The sequence below is a fragment of the Agelaius phoeniceus genome, chromosome 2 (assembly GCF_051311805.1).
Source record: "Agelaius phoeniceus isolate bAgePho1 chromosome 2, bAgePho1.hap1, whole genome shotgun sequence".
NCBI classification, from domain to species: Eukaryota; Metazoa; Chordata; class Aves; order Passeriformes; family Icteridae; genus Agelaius; species Agelaius phoeniceus.
In genome coordinates, this window is record NC_135266.1 from 26,581,609 (window position 1) to 26,605,831 (window position 24,223).

The window sequence follows — 24,223 nt, forward strand, 5'->3', positions numbered from 1 at the left end:
CGGGAGAGCTATGGAAGCTCGCCTCCCCTCTCTCCTCGCTAGCTCCGTTGCCCACGGGGAGCGCTGGCGAGGGGTCGCGGTGAACTTGGGTGGGAAAAGTTGAATTGAGCATTAAAATTCCGAGCGGGTTGACTCCTAAAGGCGCTGCCGCCAGGGAGATGTGTGAGACAAGGACACGCTCCATGTTCGTGCCCACTGGGCTCGGTTGGGTTTGGCAGGTGCCGGTGAGCAGGGCGCGGGCGGCCTCTCGGGCTGGTGGCTTTTGTGGGCTGCTCCTTGGCCTTCGTTCCGGCCACCCTTCGGCGGGTACCAACAAACAGAGCCAGGGCAAGCGGGGCACACCGAGGGGCGGCTGCCCCGGCCCGGGAGCCATCTTGTGAGCGGGGCTGGCGCTGCCCGAGCGCCGCGGGCCGCCCGGGCTCGGGACCGGGCTCGAAGCCGGAGCCGCACCGAGCGGGCCGCCAGGGCGGGCGGAGACGGCGGGCGGCTATCGGTGCCTCCCCCCGGCGGCACTTGGCAGCCGCCCCCGGGCAGTGGGGGAGGGCGGCTGGGTGGTGGCGGCGGCGGCGGAGGAGGAGGGGAGCGGAGGCGGGGACCAGCCGGCCCCGGCCCGGCCCAGCCCAGCGCGTTGCCCTGGCCGGACACGGCGCCCCGGGCGGAGATGGCGGACGAGCCGCAGAAGAAGTCGCACTTGTCGGCTTTGGTTGGACACACGAACGGGCTGACCAAGCCCGCCTCGCTGACCGCCACCCGCTCTACGGGAGGGGGAGGAGGAGGCGGAGGCGCGACTGCCTCCTCCAAGAAACTCGTGATCAAGAACTTCAGAGGTAGGTACGGGGCAGGCCGGGCCCTCTGTCCTGGCAGGTGCGCTCGGCCCGAGCTTTGTTTACTGCGGCCCCGGCCGGGCCCCGCCGCCCTATCGGCGAGGGGCGGCTGCCGCGGCGCTGATAACGCTGCCGGGCTGATAACGCCGCCGGCACCGTGCCCGTGTAAGGGCTCCCAGGGACACGCGTGGGGCTCCGTACGGCGCGGGGGCAGCGGCCGTAGGGAGCGGGCAGAAAGCCACCTTAGTGTCAGCGCTGATTAAAGCTAGGCGAGGGTGGTTGCCTCGCTAAAAGTAACACGGGCGTCAAACACGGCAGCCGGGGGTGAAGCGCGTCGTGCAAAGGCTCGGGTGGAATTAGTGACTCCTCTGAGAGTGCCAGAGTTACATGGCCAAGAGCACAGAGGCTTGGCACAACCTGATGGAGCAGCAGGAACAGAGACATTGCTGCTGTAGGCTCCCCTTGGGTGGCCGTTTTCAAACTACCTGTGTCTTACTTCACAGAAAGACCCAAATTACCAGATAATTATACTCAGGACACCTGGCAGAAACTTCATGAAGCGGTGGGAGCAATACAGAGTAGCATTTCTATTAAATACAACCTTGAAGAGCTCTACCAGGTAAGCTACGTCAGATTTTGGTTTCGTTTTTTGCAAGTAAACTGCTTTGGCATACATTCAACATAATGTATTCTGATTTCTTAAAAGCTGATTGAATACTTTGCTGCGTACTCTGTCTCTAGTTAGTTTTTGTTTATCAGTTCCTCGGACACCTACCATGATCTGGGCCCATGAAAAAGCATTTTCTGTTGGAAGGCACAGAAAGCTATTCCTGGGCAGGGCTGAGATCTAAGTCTTAGTATCTTCAATACTCTGCCTACTCAACATGCTGAAAACAGGATGTTTACTCTAACAGGGTTATGAAGTTATATATTTTATGATGATTTTTGTACATGCTATGGTCTCTTGTAAATAGTAATATTGAAGTATTTGCTATTATTGCATTATGATATTATACTGCTATACCTTTTGGGTAATTAAAAAGGAATCTTGATTGAGTAGGCGACAAATTATCAGTTTATCCACATTTCGGATTACTGTTACATTTTCATAACAATCAAGATCTTAGTTTTTCTGTTCAAGTGGTAAAAAAGCACTTCTGGAACACCTGGACTACTGGAGCAGAGGCTAGGGAGAGTAAAAGAGAGGTGGACTCCTGAGCCATTTCTCTACTTTCTCCAATTATATGTGGTTTAGTTCTATGTTATTTCAGATGTATGTGCTTTGAGGTATTTAGCTGAAGTTGCAGCTTTTTAGAGCGATCATTCTATAAAAGATTACTGATGTGCTAAATTGTGCTGCATAATGTAAGTTAGTTATGAGTTTTCTGTGGGTGCAGGTGTTTGATCTGCAGATTGATGTCCTTGCCAGACCAGGACTGCAAACATTTTTATGCACACCTCAGATTTTCTAAATGTTTAGTTGAGGTGCAAGGGGAGACTGTGAGAGAGGAGAAGGCCAGTAGTCCATACTAGGTCCCTGTTCAAGAAGATCAGGATGGATTTCAGAACTGACTATACTTAACTCTTTAGTTAGGGTATGTAATATATGGGTCTAAAATGGCTGATTATGTAAATGTATATTGATTTAAAATAATTATTTCCTTTAAATTGAAAGCTTGACTGTGATATATATCTATTAATACTTGCAGATTTGCACAGTTTGAATGACATAATGCATTTTATTGTTTTAAATTCAGCATTTGAAAAACCCTGCTTTTTCATGTCTAACAAAAAAAACCCAAAAAAACAAAAACCAGCCCACAGATGCTTTGAGTGTTACCTAACTTGTTTTCAGAGGCTCAGAAATGAGATTATAGTAATATGGCTATGAAATCACTATGAAATGCTTGAGTTTTGGCAGAAGAGGAGAGATTTCAGATAAACTGTGAAGGGAGAACTGTACTTCTTGCTTTTTCTCTTTGCCTGTTTATTTGTAAAAACTGTGCAAGGCTGATTGAATAATCCTTAAGGCAGCAAATCAGGAAGATTTCCCCACAGTGGGTGGTGGTGCTCAGTGTGCCTGTGCAGGGACAGGTATTTACTGTCCTGCCAGAGGAATAAAAGATGAGGTTCAGCATCCATTGGAAACCTGATCTGTATTTACAGATCATTTTAACTGCCTGTTGGTGAGCATTGAGTCATCCACAGGGGAAAATATCTCTGGGTCCATCAGTTCTTACTATCAGGGCTTTGTGGTGGTTTTTTTGAGTTTTTATCTGACATGATGGGAGGAAGTGAGAGGCCTGCTAGAGTTCAGTGCACTCAGTGGGCTGGTGCACCAGCCTACAGTTGAACCTTCTGATTTATTTATTTAATTTGGCGCAGTGGCTGAGAAGAAACTGAAGAACAATGATGAGGCTGAGTGGGAAGCCTGAAGGATACTCCTTTCCAGACATTAGAGGCAGCATGGGATCAGGCATGAGGGTGCTTGGCAGAAATGTAGTCAGTGAGCAGTGGGAGGGTGGCAGCCAGTTTTTTGTGACTAAAATAGAAATGATGTCTGGGATTGGTGGTAGATTGCACAGATTTTGATAGCAGTAGCTTATACTTGATGGGATAGAGAAAGTGGGGCAGTACAAAGAATTGCTGAATGAGGAGTGAGTGATAAAAATAATGGAAAAAGAAAATTACATTTGCAGCAAGGTCCTAAATAACCTGAATTGGGGCAGTACTGCCCTTCTGGAGGACATAGAACAGGACAGTGTAGTAGCAAAGAAAAGACAGTAGAGCAAATATGAGAGTCCTGACTAGACTTATAGTTGGATGGATGGATAGGAGTGGCTATAACATTATCTGCAAAGTGATTGTCTGAATACTGCTTGTTGCAAGTTATCATTTTATGTACCTTAAGACCAAATGAAAAACATAGGCACTGTGTTATAATTTTGTTTGTTTGCATGCTTTAATGTTGTATCAAAATTGTGGAGGCCATTTTTATATGCATTTAAATAAAAACAGATTGGGTAGGTTAGAATCCTCTGGAGCAGAGGAAAACATTTTAGTTGTCCAAGTGACATAGTGCTTTAAATCCTTGGCAGTGTTCTGTGCAATATTGCCTCATAATATAACAGCAGTTGATATTAATGTAGTGACCACCAGAACATTTGGTTTTGAGCAGAATTGGCATCCTTAGTTAACTAAGGATAAATACTCAACTAAATCCTATGAGCTCCCAGTGAATAAGTTCAAGTCCTTATGTAATGGTTAATGTGGGTTGGTTTTGGGGCTTTTGTTATTGTTTGGGGTTTTTCTTATTTTTTTCCTCTCAGTTTATGTACCTTAGCATGAGTGTGTGAATCAGTAGAAATACATGGGAAGAAATAAGTGGATAAAAACGCAGGAAAGGAGCTATACTCATTTACCATTTAGACAGACTGGTTGAAATGTCTAACTTAAAGTTATAAAGAAATTAAAATATTTGCTATGGTTGTGTTCCTGCCCCAAAAAAGCACTTGTGTGCATCTGAAGGATGCAAAATGGACCTTCTGGAGGAGTTCTACTGCTGAGCAGTACTGAAGGAGGCAGAATTCTGGTAGTGTTTAACAGCACACCTGAAATATGACCCAAATTGTGATGGTGGATCTTGTTTGTGACACAAAATCTAGCAGAATAAGAGGGGACCAAAATCAGGAAGGACTCCTGAAGTCTTAATTTTTCTACATAACTTTGTTTTGATGATTTGTTTTTGTGCACAGCTTGAACATGTAACGCTGAAATTTTTTTTCCTTTGTAAGCCTTAATTACATAGACACAAAAATTTAAGTTGGTTTTTTGTCTCATTCATAATCCTTTTTTGGTTTTTAGGCTGTTGAAAATCTCTGTTCCCACAAAGTCTCTGCTACACTGTACAAACAGCTGCGACAAGTCTGTGAAGAACATGTGAAAGCACAAATCCTTCAGTTTAGAGAATATCCTTTTGTCATGCACAGAGTGGTTAGAATGGTTAGTTTAAATCATGATTTTTTAAAACAAGACTTTGCAAAAAATGCACCTGAAATTGTCAGTGTGTTAAAGAGATTCTTTGCTTACATGCCTTTAAATCAGTCATAGGCAACTTTAATCATCTGGGTGAATAATTTTTGTTTATTGATGTGTAGCATCCTAGTAAAAATTTATTTATCATTTGAATTCGGATGTAAATTTTACACTAAATCTAGAAAATGTCAATAGCACTATGAGATTTCTCAGCAGGTATGAATTTCTGTGGCAGGTGAGTAGTGATGCTTATGGCAGCAGTAGCTTAAAAAAACCACAGTCATTATCAACAACAGTAAAAAAATTTCAAACATAGTGTTCCTGTTTCACCAAAAATAACTACTAGTCAATAGTGATATATCACAGAGGCATTCAACAAGCCTTCACATATCTTATGTGTACCTTGGGAGGTTCTTGGAAGAGAGCTCTAAGTTCAAGAGATCATTTGGCTATCTTGGGATGCATAGAAGAAGTTTTATGGTAAATTTCCCCATGGTTTACTGAAGTTACATTGCTGGACTTTTCTTCTGGCTGAATGGGTCACAGAAGTGCCTGTAGACCTGGCTGTAGCCAGCCCTGACTCCTGAAGCCAGTCAAGCTTTACGTGCTGAGAAGGTGCTTTATATCATAGGTATCTTCTGTGTAATAGCCACGGGCTTGCACTGCTGGAGCAGCAGATGAATAGTCTGTGTCCACCTTGGTGTCCCCAGATTCCTGGAAAATGCCTTAGCCAGCAGATGATGGATGGAGAGTGCCATATTGAACAGATACTACAGCACTGTGGCTGCTGGCATTGTTTTCCAGCTCTCTATGGATGTTTTAGCAGATGATGATAGGATAAAGTAGAAAAAACCAAGGGGCCAGGACCCAGAGTGAATCTCCTTTCCAGGTGAATGCTTTAAATGTGCTTTGAATTGTGACTCTCCATTTCTTGGTTCACTGCATTCCCCAGGTAGGTGCCTACACTCAGAATAATTTGGGGTTTTTAATGGTACATAGCACCAACATTATTTCAGGCTGTGTGGTTTTGCTTTTTGTTGGTGATTTGGTTTTTGATTTTTTTGGTGGTTTTTTTTTTGGAGTCCCATTTATGACATCTGGCTTCTACCTAGCACATTAGTGCAGTAGTCTTTAACATACCTGGTCTTTGAGAACCAAATCTTATAGTCTTCTTTAAAGCAGTGTACAACCATTTTTTGCATTCCTGCTTTTTCAGACTTCAGATGATGTTATGAAGAAAACATTTTAGAACTAGTGTTTTCAAACTTTGCTTTCACCTTGCCCTCTTGACAGGGTGATGGTGGATTAGAGAGTTGAAAATTTAATATTTTCCAGGTGTGCCACTTTGTATCCCAAGGACATAAGATCCTTAAGATTAATCAGATTTGGCCAGAATGAGTTGGAAATGATGATTATGTGTGGGAGGGGAAGGTAAAGCCCCATTTAGATTTACTTGTGAGATACATGAGAACTGTTTTATTTGTAAATAACAGTTGGATCTGTTGTATAATGAAGAAGACTCTGTAGATTACTTAGGGTGACCTGGAGATGTATATGAAAAGAGTGGTATTTGGATTTGTTGAGGATTATTTAGAACTGTAACTGCTTTTAAGAGATTAGGGTCACTCCTGTTGTGCTCAGTGTGAACTCATTAAATAAACAAAATAACCTCTCCATCCCTCTCACCTCAGTTGGTGAAAACATGTGTCTGACGCTGGTGGGATGTCTTGTTTAAATCTATATTAAGGTTGCACAGTGCAGCCACTAGATGGTATTACTGAAGAGCTGGGAGTGTTATTCCTTGAAAACACAGGGAGGCCTTTTGGAGAGCTGCCAGCCACTGTGCTGGGCAGCTCTGCAATTAATGGTTTATCCCTGGCAGGCACAGTAGCACTGGAATATCCATGGAGCAGCTTTGCCTAATGGCTGGCAAAGATCATCTCCAGAATATGACCTCTAAAGATACTTGCAAACTAGTTTTCCTTAATGGATGCTGTACAGATTCTCTGGATAGTCTTTTATTTTTAAAGAAGATAAATAAATGCTGGCAAGATCATTGCAGACAAATGGTAAGTTGAATGTTTGTTCAGAGTATCTATCCTTGAGGTGTGAAATCTGGCTAAAATTAGTTTGTCATAATTTTAGCTTGGGACTGCACTGCATCTCCTCCTCCAAGTTTTAGCATTGCTTTTCACTTTCCCCTTTGCTGGCTGAGGGAACTTCTGTTGTTGAAATGTAGGTTCTGTTAATGCTGACTTTGATAGGTTCATTTAAGGATTGAACATCACTCAAATATATTGACACCATTTTTCCTTTGGGTGAAAGAAAAACTAACCAAGGAATGCTGAAGTTGTTTGCTGTTCATAATTTTAAGTAATTTGGAGAGTCTTTGCTTTTAAATATCTTGAAGAAATGGTTAACTTGTAAATTTTTTTTCAAAGCAGAGATTATTGTCCTGACTATAGAGCTAAGAAACAGAAAGGATAAAGAACTGAAACTTGCTTTCTATCTGCCTTTTTTTGTCTTCTACCTCCACAATGATTTATGTTACAGAAAAGCTCCTCTCTGAAACACACTCTATGAAAACTGTGCCTTTAAGAACTCATTATTATAATTCCAAACTAACATTTTACAATGAGTTTTTATTGCATTGTCACTCACTTAGCTTTGGCTGCTGATGCCCCATATGGTTAAATTTCTATTTTCATTCCTCGAATCCACTGTTCTTTCCTTTCCTGTGAGGTTTGGGCAGAGGTATATGATTTTTATCTGAATTAAAAATGGAAGGTGTTAGTTAGGGAAACTATTTGAATTCAGCAGTCTGATGAAAAGAGTTGAAGATACTGCCTTGAAAATGTAGTTAGTGTGAACCTGTGTTTTCATGAAAGGGCTTTTGCTATGAACACTGTTTGATTTAATTACTTCTAAGCATTCTTTTTTTTTCTTCCTTAAAGCAACAACCTATAGCAAGTGGCTCTTGCCCATGTGGTGGGTTAGCACTTGTGCTATTTAAGAAAAAAAACCCAGCTTTACTGCGGTTTTACTTTAATATGCTTGGCCAGTAGCTATATCAGCCTGAGAATTGCTTCAGGGGCAATGAAATCTTTTAGGAAAGGAGTAGGTGGACAGCTGGGAATAGAAATCTCTCTCTGGCCTGGGGGGAGTTCCTGACATCCAGAGTTACACTAATGCTAAACTGGGGGGAGTTGGACAGCCTTCTTATGAGCAAAGGTAAAAATGGATTTTGAATGTAAAAGTCTAGTAAGCTACAAAACCACCTCCTCCTTCCACTTCTTTATTTAAAAAAAAGATAATATATTTTTATACCTTCTTTTGATTGTTGCATTTAATGTATCTCTATTTTTCTTATGAATTTGGCAGTTAACTTTTACTATAAAAAGATCTGTTGCACAGCTTATTACTGTCTTAGTTTAAACCTTTGTTTGTTGTTTTGGTTTTTTTTAATTTTAAAGCAAGAAGCATGGCAGCATGCTATTTCAGGGTGTTTACTGACTGTATTGGAGGTACTGTTTGAATAGTTTTGTATATCAGTGGTATAAAACTCCTAACAAGCTAATAAAGCTATTTAGTTAATAGTTATGAATTTGAAACCTGTCTTGCATGTACTTGGGAATACCACCAAGTAATAGTATTAAATTCAATAGATTGCATACCTGTGTCTGTACAAGTCACCATAAAAGTTTAAAATATGTACATCAGTAAATGAGGTGTGTGTCTGTGATGTAGTTTTTTAGAAGTTGTTTTATAATTTAAAATAGCACATGGAGGTGAAGAGAAAAATACTTTCTTTATATATTTCAGATCATGATCAGAAGCATTTTCTTATTTTTGGATCGTACATATGTGCTTCAGAATTCAGTGCTTCCTTCTATATGGTAGGTATCCATGTAAGTATTCCTATAATCTTGAGAGTGTTGATGTGCTATTACATTTGCAAAGATTGAAAATAAATTTTTCACATGATATTTGATCTATATAATAGATCTCTAAAATTTTGTGTCAGTTTATGGAGATGCATGTGTCAGCATATGTGTGTGTCATGTCCTCCTTCCCCAGGAATACTCACTATCAAGGGTGGGTAAAAGAGGAAGGTCTGTGAACATGAGCTTCAAAGTCAAGGTTTATGTGTAGCTGTTGTTGTCAGAGCCTGGTGAGGCTGAGTCTGTAGGAACCTCCCTTTGACTGCTGCTTCCCACCTTAGCACTGGCCCAGCATTACAGGTGCTCCTGGTTTTGACAAAATTCAACATTCAGCTTCTTGCTCTGTTTTTTTTTTAAGTAAGTCAGATACAGGGACAGGGTGCAGATTATCTTTCCATCTCTGGTCACTTGATGATGCTTTTGTACTTTCAGCTCACCATGGTCACATCTTTGGGCATTCTACTTTAAAGCATCCCCTCTGAGGGGCATTTTGCATCATTGCCCAAGCAAACAAACCCAGGCTTTGCCAAAAATTTCTGGTATTGTTACTACTTTATCTGAAGTGCCCTCCCCACAAAAAAAAAAAAAAGTAGATAAAGCACTGAAGTAAGAGCATCTCTTGTCCCTGCCTGGCTGGCTGCTGTGCTCTTGTGAGTTCCTCAGGCTATCTGAAGAGCCTGACATCTTTCTCCAGCCTCTTGCTTGTCCAGTGGACATCCTTTGTTCCAGCTTCAGCAGTTTTCCTCCAACTCTTTGTGTTGGGCTTCTTTTTAGTAAACATTATTGATGAGGTCTGTTCATACTTTGTCTTATTTTTCTCCCACTGGGAAAATTCCTTTTATTGAAATCCTGATGCATGTGAAGAAGTCAGAGGTAACAAGTTCTATCTAGGATTGCTCAGTTTTCAATATTTAACAATTGGCTGCTTCATGGCATAAAGGCACCATTCCTCATCATCTTAGAATGAAACGAGAATCTGGTAGAGGCGGTAAGATCCTAAAGATACAAAGAATCCATGCTTTGAACAAAACCCACGAATTACACATAGAATGTCTGATCTAGGGAATTTTATATTAAGGTATATGATCAGTTTTGTTTGTTTTTTGTTTTTTTTTTTAATGAGCAGAGAAACTTAGTCTATTATGTGAAAGTTGGACAGGCTGGTAACAGTTCTCTACTGAAGTGTATGCCTGTGGTAGCGTGTGATCTGGTATTTTTAGGATAATTCTTGTAACAGTTTTGTTAGAGGACGGTGTCAAAAAGAGTACACATACCATTAATCTATTTTTTTCTGTATAATATATAATATACACTGTATATATTTTAAACATATGTCTGATTTTTCAAAAGACTCAACAGTGTGACTAATTTTCAATATTCACATAGGGATATGGGGCTAGAGTTATTTAGAAACCATATCATTAGTGACAAGCAAGTTCAAACCAAGACTATTGATGGAATTCTCCTGCTGATCGAGCGAGAACGAAATGGTGAAGCTGTGGACAGGAGCTTGCTGCGGAGTTTGTTGAGCATGCTCTCAGATCTGCAGGTGAGTACAGCCAAATTCACTAGTAACAGCTTGGTTTAGAAACACAGTGTGGATTGCTGAGTCATGTTTTGTACAAAAATTATCCTGTTCACCTAGAAAACGTGTGTAAAATCTGGCTATTACATTGGTAGGATTGCCTTTTTTACCCTATGTGCAATCTTGTACTGTTTTTAAAAGAGACCTCTTGGCCTGTTTTCCTTAGCAGAGGTAATGGCCTCAGATCTTAATAGATTTGCAGTATTTTGTCTGTCTTAATCACTCATTGTCTCATCCTAATGCCAGATAAATGTAGGAACAGAAAAATCCCTCTCTGTCACTGTAAAAAGGTGTCACTTTTTGGAGTCCAGATCTTGGGTCTATATCACAAAAACATCACTCTGCTGGCAACTTCTTAGAAATGCTGAGGATAGAATGGGATGCCATATTAAGGCCAAGGTTTTCAGATAGATCATGTCAAGCTGCAACTTACTGGAACTTTCCATGAGCAGAGATAGTGAGTAACCAAGGAGAGTGACAAATGCTGTGCTTCTGGCTTCCACTTAGGTTGTCCTTGAGTTGCAGCCTTGTGTGATCTGCAGTGAAACTTTAGAGGTATCCTTCATTCCTAAAACCTGCTCAGGTTGCTCCATTTCAGAGTGGCAATACAGCATTACAAAACTGGCCGAAGGTTTGAAGGAGTTTGAAGAGGCAGACTACATAAAAAAGCCCTTTCTGGTTAGGCTTACCTGGTTTTCTGCCTTTCATGTTAATCCTCTTGACTTTAATCTGTAGCTTCCTCTCTCATCCCAGAAAAATGAGTCTGAGAGAGAAGCCATTGAAAAAAAAAATTAGGTTTTTGAAAGTGATAGAATGGTTTGGGTTGGAAGGGGCCTTAAAGATCATCTAGCTCCAACCTCTCTGCATTGGGCAGAGAACCTTCAACTAGGAGTCCTTAAGAGACAAAAAGTGATCAGAATGTAATGAATTTTACAGCTCTGTTATGTGTTTTGGAAAAAATATTTTCTTCAATTCTTCCACCACACTTAAGGAATTTTCCCTTTTTCTTTACACTGTCCCTCTGTTTATGTATGAATCTATAGTTCCTCAGACTGTTATAACTTTTTCTTTATGTAGTTGTTCTTTCTGGCTTATTTCCTTTCTATAGTAAACTCTTAGTCATTATGCAGAGATTTTTTTTTTTAATGTCTATGATTGTTATTGGTGCCTTTTTTGCACACCTTATTTGTTCCCTGTAGAAAAAGTTCATCTTATTTGATACAATTCATTTTTCCTGGGCCACTGAGAGAAGCTTAGCAGATATGAAGATGTGTTACTCAGCATATTAATATTTTACTGATGACAATTACCTGGTTTGTGCTAGTTGGAAGGAGTTTTTTGCTACAGAAATATGAGTGGAAGTTTAGATCTTGGGTGAATTGAATGCCATTGCTGTGCTGTGATGTTGGGTACTGGTGTTGGGCTGTGTACCTAAACAGAAGCCTGTTAATTTAGACTGTTTAAGTACTGATGACTGAAACAAATTGTTGCTGCTCTGGAAAGTCAGTTCTGATCTCAGTCTTTTTAAAACCAGTGGGCAAACAAAAGATTTGTTAATGTAGTGTTACATTGACATTTCCCACAGCTGTGTACATCTTTAAAATTTTACTTGCCCTCTTACACCTGACAAACAAAATATGATACTGTTACTGTGAGCTTAATGTGAGTAACTACATTGATTTCTTGAACCAGGTTTACAAGGAATCATTTGAACAGAGGTTTCTGGAAGAGACAAATTGTTTATATGCTGCAGAAGGCCAAAGATTAATGCAGGAAAGAGAGGTAGGTGCATGATGAGAGGTGGTAGATGATGGCTTTTGTGTTAACTTTATCAGCTCTGGGATTACATAAGAACTTTGGTAGTGCCATGGTGTATTAATGTCCAGTGAAATTTACTGGCACACAGGTATTCAAAACACAATATGTTGGTATGGAGCATGGCATTGAATCAACAGGGAGAGCAGACCCCGGGTTCTACTGGAATTTGATAGATACAATTGTGTAGTAACACAGTGACATTTTTGTAGCTAAAGTCACATTATCAACTATAGTACCTTTAATATGAAGTAACATTGATTAATAAAAATACAGATTGTAGTACATAACGTTCTGGTGGAATAGTCCTTTCCAATTAATGTACTTCTTTAAAAATGTAATTTAATTGTCATGGAACGAGATTAGCTGCCTTTCATACCTCTATAGTTGAACTGGTCATTCTCTTGTCTTGTTAGGTCCCAGAATATCTTCACCATGTTAATAAACGTTTGGAAGAAGAAGCAGACAGAGTTATAACATATTTAGATCACAGCACACAGTGAGTACAAATTTTACTTTTTTTACTGTAAGTCGAGCATTCTTCATAAATCAGTGTGATTATCTATGGTTGTAGAGACACTGAGATAATGTCTTCGTTATCTTACAGATATTATCTTGTTGAGAGTACTTGTGAAATAGCTTGTTTTTTAAAGACTTTGGTTTTATCAAAAGTTGCTTCTTTAAAATAAAAGTGTATTTTCAGTAAGAAAGAAGACATATGTTCAGAAATATTCATTCTGTATAGTGCATTTAAGAAATTTGTATAAGAGCTCAAATTTCCATTATCAAAACAGCAGCTGATTTTAGCCGTTCATGTACTGATAACATCTTTAACCACAAATCTCTTGAGGGAAGGAAAGACTCATTAGAAAAAAAAGCAAAACCACAAACAAACAAAAACCCAAACAAAAAACCCAGAAGGGCAGAAGGTCATGAGTATCATTTGTAACCAGTCCAAGGTGTGAGCTTAACAGTGCATCAACTGCTGCCAATGCACTGTGTGAGGTAGCTTATCCTTTTTTCACTTGGGTTTTAAGTAATAGTTTGTATTTTGTTAAATTAACACATTCCTGCAGGAACTGACACTACATAAATCCATATAGAATTTGTCTGTAGCAAGTGGTTGCTTTTTTTCTTTATTTAAGAATGTGACATTAAATTTATTGGGTTTTAGTCTTCTGGAGGATTTATTGGCATGTCATTTGATGTCTAAAAGGATAACTGAATAAAAATCATCTTCTATTATCTTCTTCAGACATTTTATATGGATGTATAGATATACACTTATGTGTGGTGTGTGTCATGGAACATACTTGAACTTGGATCTTCCTGTAAATGCTGATTGCAGGGTGACTAGCTTTTTCTGGTGAAATCACTCTTATTGAAATATGTGGAGCTTTCTGTTTATAAAGTTATAGCAAATATATTTATTTATTTACTGTTTAGGTTAAAAAATAGATTGATACCATTACATTTTCAGTCTAGGTAGACATCAAGTACTTGCATTGAATCTCACCCTTAAAGGCTTAGAAACCTACTTTTAGTAGGGTTCACACTAATTTTCTTCCCTTGCATTAAGAAACAGCAGTTGTTAAAATAAGAGCACTTGAGTGTTCCTGGGATCATATTGTTTCTCTGTGTGTGCATAAAAACAGCAAAAAGGATGCTATTTAGTTGCAACTGTCTTGATCTTGAGATGGAAATGAAACTTCTAGGACAAAAGCATCGTGTGAAACACCACACCAAATACTTCAGACAACACCTGGGACAACACAAGTGTGTAGTTGCAGCCCACAGGGGGATTCTTTCAGCCCAGCAGTACATGCTACTCTGGACAGCTGCCCAGATCAAGTGTGTGTCCTTGTCAGTCCTAGGTGATCAGGGTACATGGCTTTTAGGTTATCCAGAAGGTACTTTCTGGCTCCTTCCTTAGCCAAGATAAATACTCATTTTGTTTGCTTGCTAGGATGTAGTGCTTTGCCTCTTGGCCTCAAGCAGACAAATTGTCCCTTCTCCTCTACTTAGGGGATGGAGGATGGTATTTCACACAACCCTGTTGGAAACAGCCAGCAGCTGCAGAGAGCAGTAGTTGGAGATGGCAGAAGATATGGAAAAATGGCCATTTGTGTTAAAAACAAGGGTCTGTTTAAACAGCATTTCATGTTCACTTATGACCACTGAAGGGAACAAATAGAGGAAGTGTATGTGATGCCCTGACACTCTCCTGGAATCTGCCTGTTTTCAGCTCAATGTATTTTCTGAACCTGCTGGGGTTTGTGTCTTTGTATCTCAGAAATACTTGCAGTCTCTGATAGGGATTCACATCAGCTTTTCTGTCTGTGCCAGGCTTTGGCAAAGTGTTCCACAGGTGATAAAGAGCCTCCTTTTAAGTCTGGTACCCAGTATCATTGCTGATGACCCCAGTTCATGTGTTGAAAATAAGTGATCAGTCAGTTCCCTTCACCCCTTTCCTGCCTGTTAATGGTACCCCTAAGTCTAGACATTGCAGTTGTGTCTCTTGTAGCTGCTGCTGCATCTTTTGGTCATCCCTGCTTCCTTCTCTGACCCTTTCCAAATGAACTGGTGTGAACTGGTGTGGAAGGTCAGGCATGTCACTGGTGGCTGTTTCAGGAAAGAGGGTGTGTTAGCAAAGGTACCCTTGTAGCAAAAGTGTACCCTCCTACAGGAAAGGCTGCCATCAGTCCAAGCTGAGCACCTCTCTTCCAGGAAATCCCAATTAAGGTTCTGAGAAACAGTTTTGTAATACTTATAAAGAAATGGTTGGTCTTATGTTGTTCCATTGTAAGCAGGGTAGAAGTTTAAACATTGGAATTAATTAAGGAAGTGCCTTTGCACTTCAGACATTTATTTTATCTTCTAGGTGATGAAAGATATAAGGGAAAACTTCCCATTATTTTTCAGTCTTGTCTAAAATGCATGTATAAAGGTAAAAAGTAGGGCATATTAAAGGAGAAATTTAAAAGTTTTTGCAAATTTGTGTCTTGTGCCTCTTGCTCAATTTATGCTTGTGTGCATACATAACACAATTAGCTGAAAATTTTACAATTAGCCGAATTTTTCACATAAGTAGTGTGTATTATTTTGGTTTGAAGTTCAAACCCTTGGAGGTTTTTGGGTTGTTTGTTTCCAGAACTCAATGACTTTTTTTCCAGTTACACTTTTGTATTGACTTTTGCAATGTAAGCTTCTCACTTCTGCTGTGTAAGGAATTTAATTTTATCAATTTATTTTTATTTTTAAATTACATACACAGTTTATTGTTGTCTTATATCATGTGATGTTTTTTGTCTTAATTTGTAACCTCTAAGTATAAAATTGTTGGGTTTTTTGCATTATAATGTAAGTTATGCACAAATACACTGTGACAGAAGGCAACTCTTTATACTGTAATGCTTCTAATATTTTTTCTTGTATAATTCAGGAAACCACTGATTGCTTGTGTGGAGAAGCAGCTTCTAGGAGAACACTTATCAGCTATTTTGCAAAAAGGTATTTTTTTTAATAATTGTAATCTTTGATTAGCAATGGAGTCTCACACTCTACAATAGCTGTAAATTCTACAGCTTTTACTTTAGGAGGTATATTAGTCATGGGCAAAACTTCCACAGACACAGAAAGCCCATCCTGTGATTATTACCTTCACTGTGACAAGTAAATGGTATATTTGGAAAGAAATGTCTAAAATCTAATTCCATATTTGTAAAGGCTGCTAAGCCTCTAAATCTCCTTTAACTTGCAGCGGTGGGCTTAGGAATTAAACCTTTGGAACTGCTTCTTTCTAGAATTATATAAACTCTAAATGAGAGCTGCCATTACTGTTGTAGCTTCTTTTATGTGATAATCACACAGCTCAAGTGCAATAGTTTCACATATTCTGGTGATTGTGTAGTTTAAGAATCATGAATTACTGGAACTGGCAGCATTTGAGGCATATATAATAATCTCAAGTGCAATAGTTTCACATATTCTGGTGATTGTGTAGTTTAAGAATCATGAATTACTGGAACTGGCAGCATTTGAGGCAATGAGCTTTCATATGCCTTTGTCTGTCCCTTACCTTTTGTCTGGCAATTTCAGATAAGAACTGCAGCCTTCTTAGGAGGTCTGTATTCATACATTAGTGTTTTCAAATTGCCAATTCTTTGTTCCTCCTAAATTTTAATCTCTCCTTTTTCACTGAATTTCTGGGTCTGTTCAGTATTCCCTGATTTTTGAATACTTGAAATTATTTTTTCTTTTGCTTGCAGTAGCTGTATTTTAGGTTTTAGGTCTTCTAGCAAATTGTCCTTACGTCTGTGTTTTCTTTTATGCTGCAAAACAGATGTCCCTGGTAGTCTGGTATCTTCAAGCTCCCTCACATCCATGTTTAGCGCTTTCATGTTATACATACCCTTTCTATGTCTTCCTTTGTCCCTTTTAAAGATGAATTATGCTCAGTTTTATCTCAACTACCCTGGGAATAGCTTGTTTCACTGTTTTCAATAAATTTATAGAAATAAGCTTGGTCACTTCATCTTAGCTATTCTTAAACTTATAAACAGAAGGTAAAAATAATTACATTTTGCTGATATGTGTTAATTTTGCTTGCTCTTTAAATCAAGTATGGTTAAGTAACTTTTCCAGTGATATGCTTGTTTATCAAGTGGCTTCAGCAGGAAGTATGTGGTCTTGTTTTAAACTGAACTTTTTCTTGATTTACAATGTGTATGAGCCATCCATGTAAATATGGAGAGACTTTTACATTTTTTGAGCTCTCTGCTTACTGTGCTTCAGGACTCCAGGATTGTCAGATCAGGTTTTGCATTCTATGTCTCTACTGTAAAAAATAGTAAAAAAGCTTCTGTCATCACTTGACTTGCTTAGTTTTCTGTATTTGTTTGATCTAGGACACGTTTTAATTTGCTTATGACATCTTAGTATTCTGTTCAAGTAGAAGAAGATGCTGCTTTTTGTAGGTTTTCTACATTAAGTCAAGGAATGTGAAGTAGTCAGTTTGATACAGGAGTAAAAACCTTAAAAATACAGGGGCTGTATAAGAAACCTTTTTTCCCTTACATTAGTATAACTGCTGTTGACTAGATATTTGGGGTCAGATCTAGTGGTGGGGGGTCTTTTTGTGAGTAAATAGATTTTCCCAAGACTATAGCAGTGCTTTCTGGAATCTCTGGGAAACCTTTTATCAGAGGACTTTGCTGCATATCCTTTTTGTTTGTCAAATGTGTGACTAAATATTTTTTTCAGTTACACAGCTCATGTTAGAGGAAGAGGGAAGGCTGTATTTTGTTATCTAGATTATAATAAAGCAGATAGTGTTCTTTAACTGAATAGGAGGTGTCTTTAACTGAATAGGAGGTAATGGGATGGGCTTTTCTTGATTAAGAGAGCTGGGGTTATTTAGCATGGAAAAGAGAAGGCTCCCAGGAGACCTCACAGTGACCTTCCAGTGCTTAAAGAGGGCTTATAAAAAAGAGGGGGCAGATGGCGATAGGTCAAGGGGGAATGGTTTTAACTAAAAGATGAGAGATCTAAGATGAGATGTTAGGAAGAATTTCTCTACTATGAGGCTGGTGAGTCACTGGAATATGTTGCCCAGAGAAGCTGTGGATGCCCCATCCCTGGAGGTGTTCAAGGCCAGGTTGGAAGGAGATGGGAGCAACCTGGTCTGGTGGAAGGTGAACCTGCCAACAGCTGGGGATTGGAACAAGATCCTCCAATCCAAGCCTTTCTGTGATTCTTTGATTTCCAGGATTTTAATTCCATGTTCAATGAAAAGAGAGCACTAAAACTCTGTATTCGGGACTGTGTAGTCTGTTGTCTGTCATTTAAAGTATTTCCTATTCTTCTGATATCTCAGAAGTTTAGGAAATCTCAGAACAGCAGACAGAAGTTTGCCTGGCATTGTTCTTGAACACAGCTTGCCTTTCTGAACACGTATGTCAGATACAATATACACTGAAAGTATTTTTAAGCTGAAGAATATAGCAGAACATGGAATAATTTCGTAGTGATTTGCAAATCATTTTTTAATATAATTTAAAAATTAGTGTTAATGAAATATATTTGGTGAAGTAGGGCAGTTGTACTGTGTCAGCTACACTGATGGTGGGAATTGCCAACCTGTGTAAAATCAAGCTTTTTGTTTTTTAAAAAAAGTCATAAATCTTTGATGCTATGCTCTGGTATTACTAAAGCCTCTGTAACTGACACCAAAGTACTTCTGATTACACTGGAACTACATTTGCCATACTCTCAAATGGAAAAAATGTGTATGAAGTTACTTGCTTGTTACATTCTTTGGGCTTCACTTCTCCATTTGTTAGCCCAAAGCTTACTCTCATGTTGGGTGAATCAACAAAGCAAAAGTTGCTTTGAAAGGAATTTGTAATCTTGTGTTATTCCATTGGTAGGAGTGTAGATTGTTCCCAGCACATTCTTAATCTAAAAACATGGCTCACCCTGCTCCACAGGAAAAAATCGTGTGAAGTATTTATCATTACTTTAATTTTAGGGCAGTTTATTTAGCTTCCTGTTTTCTCTGGTGGTTCTTGGTGAAACTATACCCTTGAAGTCAAGGTCTCTTCATAACCATTCTGCAAAAGGCTCACAATCACCACCTTGTTGGAAAGTATTTCAGTTGAAATACTAGTATATTCTCTAATAGATATATTCTCTAATATATTTCTAATTGTATTTATGTAACTGTATTCAAATTTCCTTTTTTTCTAATTTAATTTTTTTTAGGGCTTGATAGCCTGCTTGATGAAAATAGAATATCAGATTTGACCCAGACATACCAGCTGTTCAGCCGGGTAAAAGGTGGGCAGCAGATCCTTTTGCAGCATTGGAGTGAATACATCAAGGTATGTCAAAGATCTATTACTAATGTAAAAATTTATGCTGTTACAAATTGCTTCTGTTAAAGTCAAGAATAATATATAGGTGTATCACCAAACTTCTGTTTTAAGTACATATGGGGAGGGATGTTAATGCTTCTGCCTCAGTAACAATCACATGATAAGAAACAGCAACACCTACTTTGGTTTTAAATTTCTACTTGGAAATTGCTTTCCTTATAGGTTTGAACATTATACAGGATGTTTTTGGTTGCATTGCTTTAAATAAAACCACGTGCACACGTGTTTAGACTATGCTGGACTGTACTATGTGTTGTTTTGCTGCAAATACACTCAAGTGTTTACATACCTGCAAAACCTGTTATTCTGCTGCAGCTTAGGCAGTGCTACTTGTAACCAGCCTACAACAATGCTGATGGGTTTTAAAGCTGTTGGGAAGGGAATGCTCCTATTGAAAATAGTCCATCAGTCCTATTTAGATGGTTTGGGTTTGTTTGTTAGGCATAATATCCATAGAGTATGCTGCCCCAGAGAGCTTGCACTCTAGTGCTCTTGCAAGATGAAGGCAGGAAAGTGTCACTGACAATTTTTCTCCCTGGAGTTGATAATTCCTTATGTCAGGGCTCTCCCCTGAATTGCCCATGTGTTCATCAACCCTCAGGATTAAGTGCACAATATCATTTAATTCTAGAGGTGCATTTTCTGCATACCTATGTCTGGAGCTCAGTATGATCCACCAGTGCTGCAGCTCATGGTAGTGGAACATGGTTACCCTCTGCCCCAGGACTGAGGAGGAGTTTATTCCTTAGGGTGTTGCCCAATTGAATGGTGGTGCTGTGGCTGAGGAGGATCTTCCTCCTTCCTTTCTCCCAGACCACACTCATCACTTAATCCTAGTGCTGCCTGCCACTACATGGGCTCTCCTGTGATCTGTTTTATCACAATACCTGGGCAAGGTCAGTTTAATCCCAGGTTTAGTGAGCTAAGGAGACTCACAGAAAAGTCTATGTGCTGGTCCAAGGAAAGAAGTAGGAGTTCAAGATGGGAAAAGGAATAAGGAAAGGAATCTCTCATAACAGCTGTTAAATTGGATTATCATACCCTGTGTTTCACAGAGTCAGACTTCTTACAGCTTTAAGATGGTTGTGTACCTACTCAAAAACCTAGAAAGTCTTTTCTGTAAGTGTCTGTAAATCTCCTTCCAAGCATTCTGTGTGAGAGTGAAGAGAGCCTTCCAGAACTTCTAATGTTTATCTTGTGAGCCAATTTACTGTGGTAAGGGTCTGTGTTCCATTGCAGTCACCCTTTTGTGAATTCAGAGGTGCCATTTGGCTTTTTGCATCTAGGTTTGCTGTTTCAGAATGGGGGGGAAAGCCTTGCAATTTATGAATATGCCTGGTAGAGACTGTGAGATACTGCAATGTCGTGTTAATGTAGGGGAAATTGTGACCAGTGGAGGATCTGATGGACTAGCTGAGCACCAGAGGTCTCTTCCAGCCCAGACTGTTCTGTGATTCTGTGATACACATGTTGGTTCTAAGTACCTTGGGAGCCTTGTGTTCAGCTTTACTCTGAAATGGTACTTGAGCAACATCTCCATGAAAGATGACAGTAGCTAATTAGATAATGCAATGGAAATTCTGAGGCTGGAGAGGAACTTCCCTCATCTCTTCTAGTGTTGTTGGCTAACATACTTCAGTTGGCCAAAATATACTCATTGATTACTGTTTTGCTTTTGCTTGTGCTGTGCCCTCTTTCTCACCTTGGAAAACTGATTGTTCAGTCAAGGGCACTGATCAGTGTTACTAAGCAAATGTTAATTGTCCAGTAGGTGAAAATCCTCCTTTACAGGATATTTTAGATATCCATTAGACAAATGGTGTTCTGTCTCTGAGATAATAAATGTAGGAGCAGGAAGAGAAAGTCAGGTCTGTGGCTGCTTCTTGTGCCTGAGAAAGTTTTGTTTCCCTGCAAGTCAGCTAGGACCATTTTGGTTTAGAGCCCTTGATGAAAAAGAAATCTTTGAGGGCTCAGCAGCAGCCCTCAAAGTTTTGCTACCTGTTTAATCAGTTAAGCTCTCTAGTGGGTTTAATAAAAATAGTGCAAAGTTTTCCTTTATACTTAACATTTCTGAGGCAGTTTCCATTTAATTTATTTTACATGAATCATAGTTCTCTATCTCACTGTGAACTTGCACATCATAGTCATGTCTACTGTATTTTTTTTACTTTTGTCTTAAATGTAAATAATCTTTAAATCAAGCACTAATGTTTGAAATCCATCAATGTGTGTCTAGTTTTTATTTTGAATTTCAATGCATCTCATTTTTTAAAAACTTGAAGTCATAAGTAGTTCTGTAAATAAATTCATTTTCCTATGATACTTTTTATAAGGGTAAATGTGTCTGTTGGGGGAGATAGGTAGCACTCTAAAGTATTTTACTATCAAAAGTGTTTGTTTTACAGAACTTTGGGACAACAATAGTGGTTAATCCTGAAAAAGACAAGGATATGGTGCAAGAGCTACTAGATTTTAAGGATAAAGTGGACCATATCATAGAAGTGTGCTTTCAGAAAAATGAAAAATTTATAAACTTGATGAAGGAGTCCTTTGAAACATTTATCAACAAGAGACCAAATAAGCCTGCAGAATTGATAGGTACACAAATATTTTTCTGTAAAATATTTCAAAAATCTATAGAAAGCATGGTAATGCTGCTGAGTGTGCTAGTGCAATAGTGGTGCAGTTGTGTTCTGCTTTAGGAGACTGGTTTGGGGACAGCCCCGAGAGCCTGGGTGTGCTGCCAGGGGGCTGCTGGAGCTTGTGTCACCTCCTGTCCCTGCACTGCTGCTTGCACAGGGCCTGGTGCTAACAACTGCTCGCTGCAGCACTGGGAGGAACTGCTCAGGGGGAGAGCAGCTGTGACAAGTAAAGGGGAACTGGCTTTAACTCTGGTAGTAGAGGAGTTCTGTGGATGTTCTGGATATCTCAGAAAGGAGAAAGTGCAGCCCATCCATCTGCCTTGAAGGCTGAAGTTGGGTTAACAATTTTAAAGCCTTCAGATAAAAGGAGTTTTAATAGAGGGGAAAAACCCCACTACCTTGACAGGAGAACTCGTGCTTATTAAGGGGAAAGATAATAACAAATACTTTAAAAATATTTTTTAGCTTATCCCTGATCGGGCAAAAGCTATCCTGACAGTCTTGCCTGCTGAAAAACTGGAGCTGTGGCATTTTACACCAGTAGAGGATCCTGCTTCTTGGTTGTTTGTTTTTCCTCTGTACTTTGTTTTGCCTTTATTTGGCTGATTTTGCTGTCATCGTTCTAAAATCAGCTTTATGTAGGACAGATTGCACAACATAGTAATACAGGTTAAAGCCATTATATGGGCTGTTGTCATTTGTGGATCATGGTGTCCCAGCTCCCACAAAGGTTTTCTTCTTACACATAAGGTTGTATAAGGATACTAACATGGCTTAATAAATACTTAGCTAAATTCAAGGCTTAACCTTATTTCTGGCATTCTGAAACTACTAACTGGAAAGCATTGCTTCTGTTAAAATTTTAATATGCTCCTACCAAGGAGCATGAGGGACATGGTAAAGATCTATAAAAGTATAGTCCTCTTTATGTTGTTTGTTTCTGTTTCTCATAAAATACATTCATATACATTGTATGCTTCCAAAACATTGTCTTTCAACAAATAATGTGGTTGTATGACACAAAATATGGGAATTTCTAATGTATTAATTATTATACTGTATTCATTTTTTGCCTTGGACTATTCCTTTTTGCAGTACTTTTCCATTATATATAGTAGGATTCCAGTAATACAGTAGGGCTCTGTCATTCCACTGAACATAGGGATGGGAAAAGGGAAAATAGAAAATGTAGTGCTTATCCTATGTTTTAACATATATTAGTACTTAACACATAGTAGTATTTCAAGCAGGAGATGCTTAAGTTGGTTATTTTAAATCTGTTTTTTAAGCTGTTACTTAATTTTATTTATTTGTAGCAAAATATGTGGATTCCAAGTTAAGAGCTGGTAATAAAGAAGCAACTGATGAAGAGCTGGAAAGAATCCTTGACAAAATAATGATCATATTTAGATTCATTCATGGTAAGCAATAGCAATTCACTGTTGATGCAATGAAAACTGTTCCCTTTGCTATTAGCAGGGCTGCTTTCTTCTGAATGCAAGAGATCTTTTTTCTGCATGATTTTCTGCTCAACTCTGTCTTTAATTCAGGTTGCCTTACTCTTGAAGGAGCACAATAAATATACAGGGGAGGACAAATAGTTCTGTGGAGATTGGCAAGTTACAGACCTTTCAGAGTCTTGTGAGTGGAGACCTAAGAGTTAGAGGTGTTGCTGGAAGATTAACATAAATTAACCATAGCTGTAACCACAACTTCTTCTCTAATGACCGTACAGAATTTGCTGTCCACTTATGTATGTTGTAGGTACAAAGCATGAAAACCCAGCAACTCTCCTTGACTTCTCTTTTCTCATGGTAGCTGAGAAGGAACACAGAGGAGGGCTCAAAATGACAGGAAAAAGTGTTATTGCTGAGTTTCACTGCCTTTGAAATGCATTTCTCTCATGAATTAGCAAATCCCCCCGTCTTAGCAAAAACCTTGAATGTGTTAGGATTTTTTTTTCTAGATTGGCTATCAGAAAAACCAGTGGTCTAATCCAATATAGATGCATTGTCACTGCTCTGGGGGAGGTGGAATGTGTGTCCTGGGCTGGGGTGGAATAGCAAGAATTATCTAATTCTGTATTAGTTTGTCTGAGATCTGTGGGGTTCTCTCCTCAGAAAAATCCCAAACAAGTACAATATGATGGGAAAGCAGTTGAGTCATAAACTAGTATCATTTGCATAATTGAATCATAATTGCAGCATTTTGTCAGATGGAGATGGTGAATGAAAACAGTTGTACTGGCAGCTTGTCAGCCTAAGAGAATAATTTTTGTTAATCTGAAACTTTCACCAACTCTTTTTCTCTTCATAGTTTTTGTATTACTGAGCTAAAAGCGTGGATTTTATTTTGAGCTGTCTGGTACATAAGAGCTCTTTCAAGAACAGATGATAATTAGTAGGTAGTTTATAGGTATTGGCCTTTTTGACAATATCTTGATGCA

General features: G+C 39.2%; 1 protein-coding gene across 19 annotated transcripts in view; it reads left to right on the forward strand.

Annotated features, from left to right (window-relative positions):
- Nucleotides 1-581: 581 nt before the first annotated feature.
- The window catches only part of CUL4A (cullin 4A), a 57,946-nt gene continuing 34,304 nt past the window's right edge, over nucleotides 582-24,223 (forward strand). For 5 of the 19 annotated variants that reach the window (XM_054654689.2, XM_054654691.2, XM_054654687.2 and 2 more), the window contains exons 1-12: nucleotides 589-827; nucleotides 1,328-1,443; nucleotides 4,689-4,792; nucleotides 6,859-6,928; nucleotides 8,682-8,755; nucleotides 10,187-10,349; nucleotides 12,078-12,167; nucleotides 12,617-12,699; nucleotides 15,643-15,710; nucleotides 18,963-19,081; nucleotides 21,541-21,733; nucleotides 23,094-23,198. In XM_054654689.2, the coding sequence (XP_054510664.1) occupies nucleotides 662-827; nucleotides 1,328-1,443; nucleotides 4,689-4,792; nucleotides 6,859-6,928; nucleotides 8,682-8,755; nucleotides 10,187-10,349; nucleotides 12,078-12,167; nucleotides 12,617-12,699; nucleotides 15,643-15,710; nucleotides 18,963-19,081; nucleotides 21,541-21,733; nucleotides 23,094-23,198 (1,351 nt within the window). In that variant the 5' untranslated portion in view covers nucleotides 589-661. Of the gene's footprint in view, nucleotides 828-1,327; nucleotides 1,444-4,688; nucleotides 4,827-6,858; nucleotides 6,929-7,835; nucleotides 8,091-8,681; nucleotides 8,768-9,664; nucleotides 9,851-10,186; nucleotides 10,350-10,631; nucleotides 10,843-12,077; nucleotides 12,168-12,616; nucleotides 12,700-15,642; nucleotides 15,711-18,962; nucleotides 19,082-21,526; nucleotides 21,734-22,242; nucleotides 22,327-23,093; nucleotides 23,199-24,223 lie in introns of those variants that run through there. The other 14 variants (XM_054654698.2, XM_054654697.2, XM_054654684.2 and 11 more) reach the window with 14 other exon arrangements.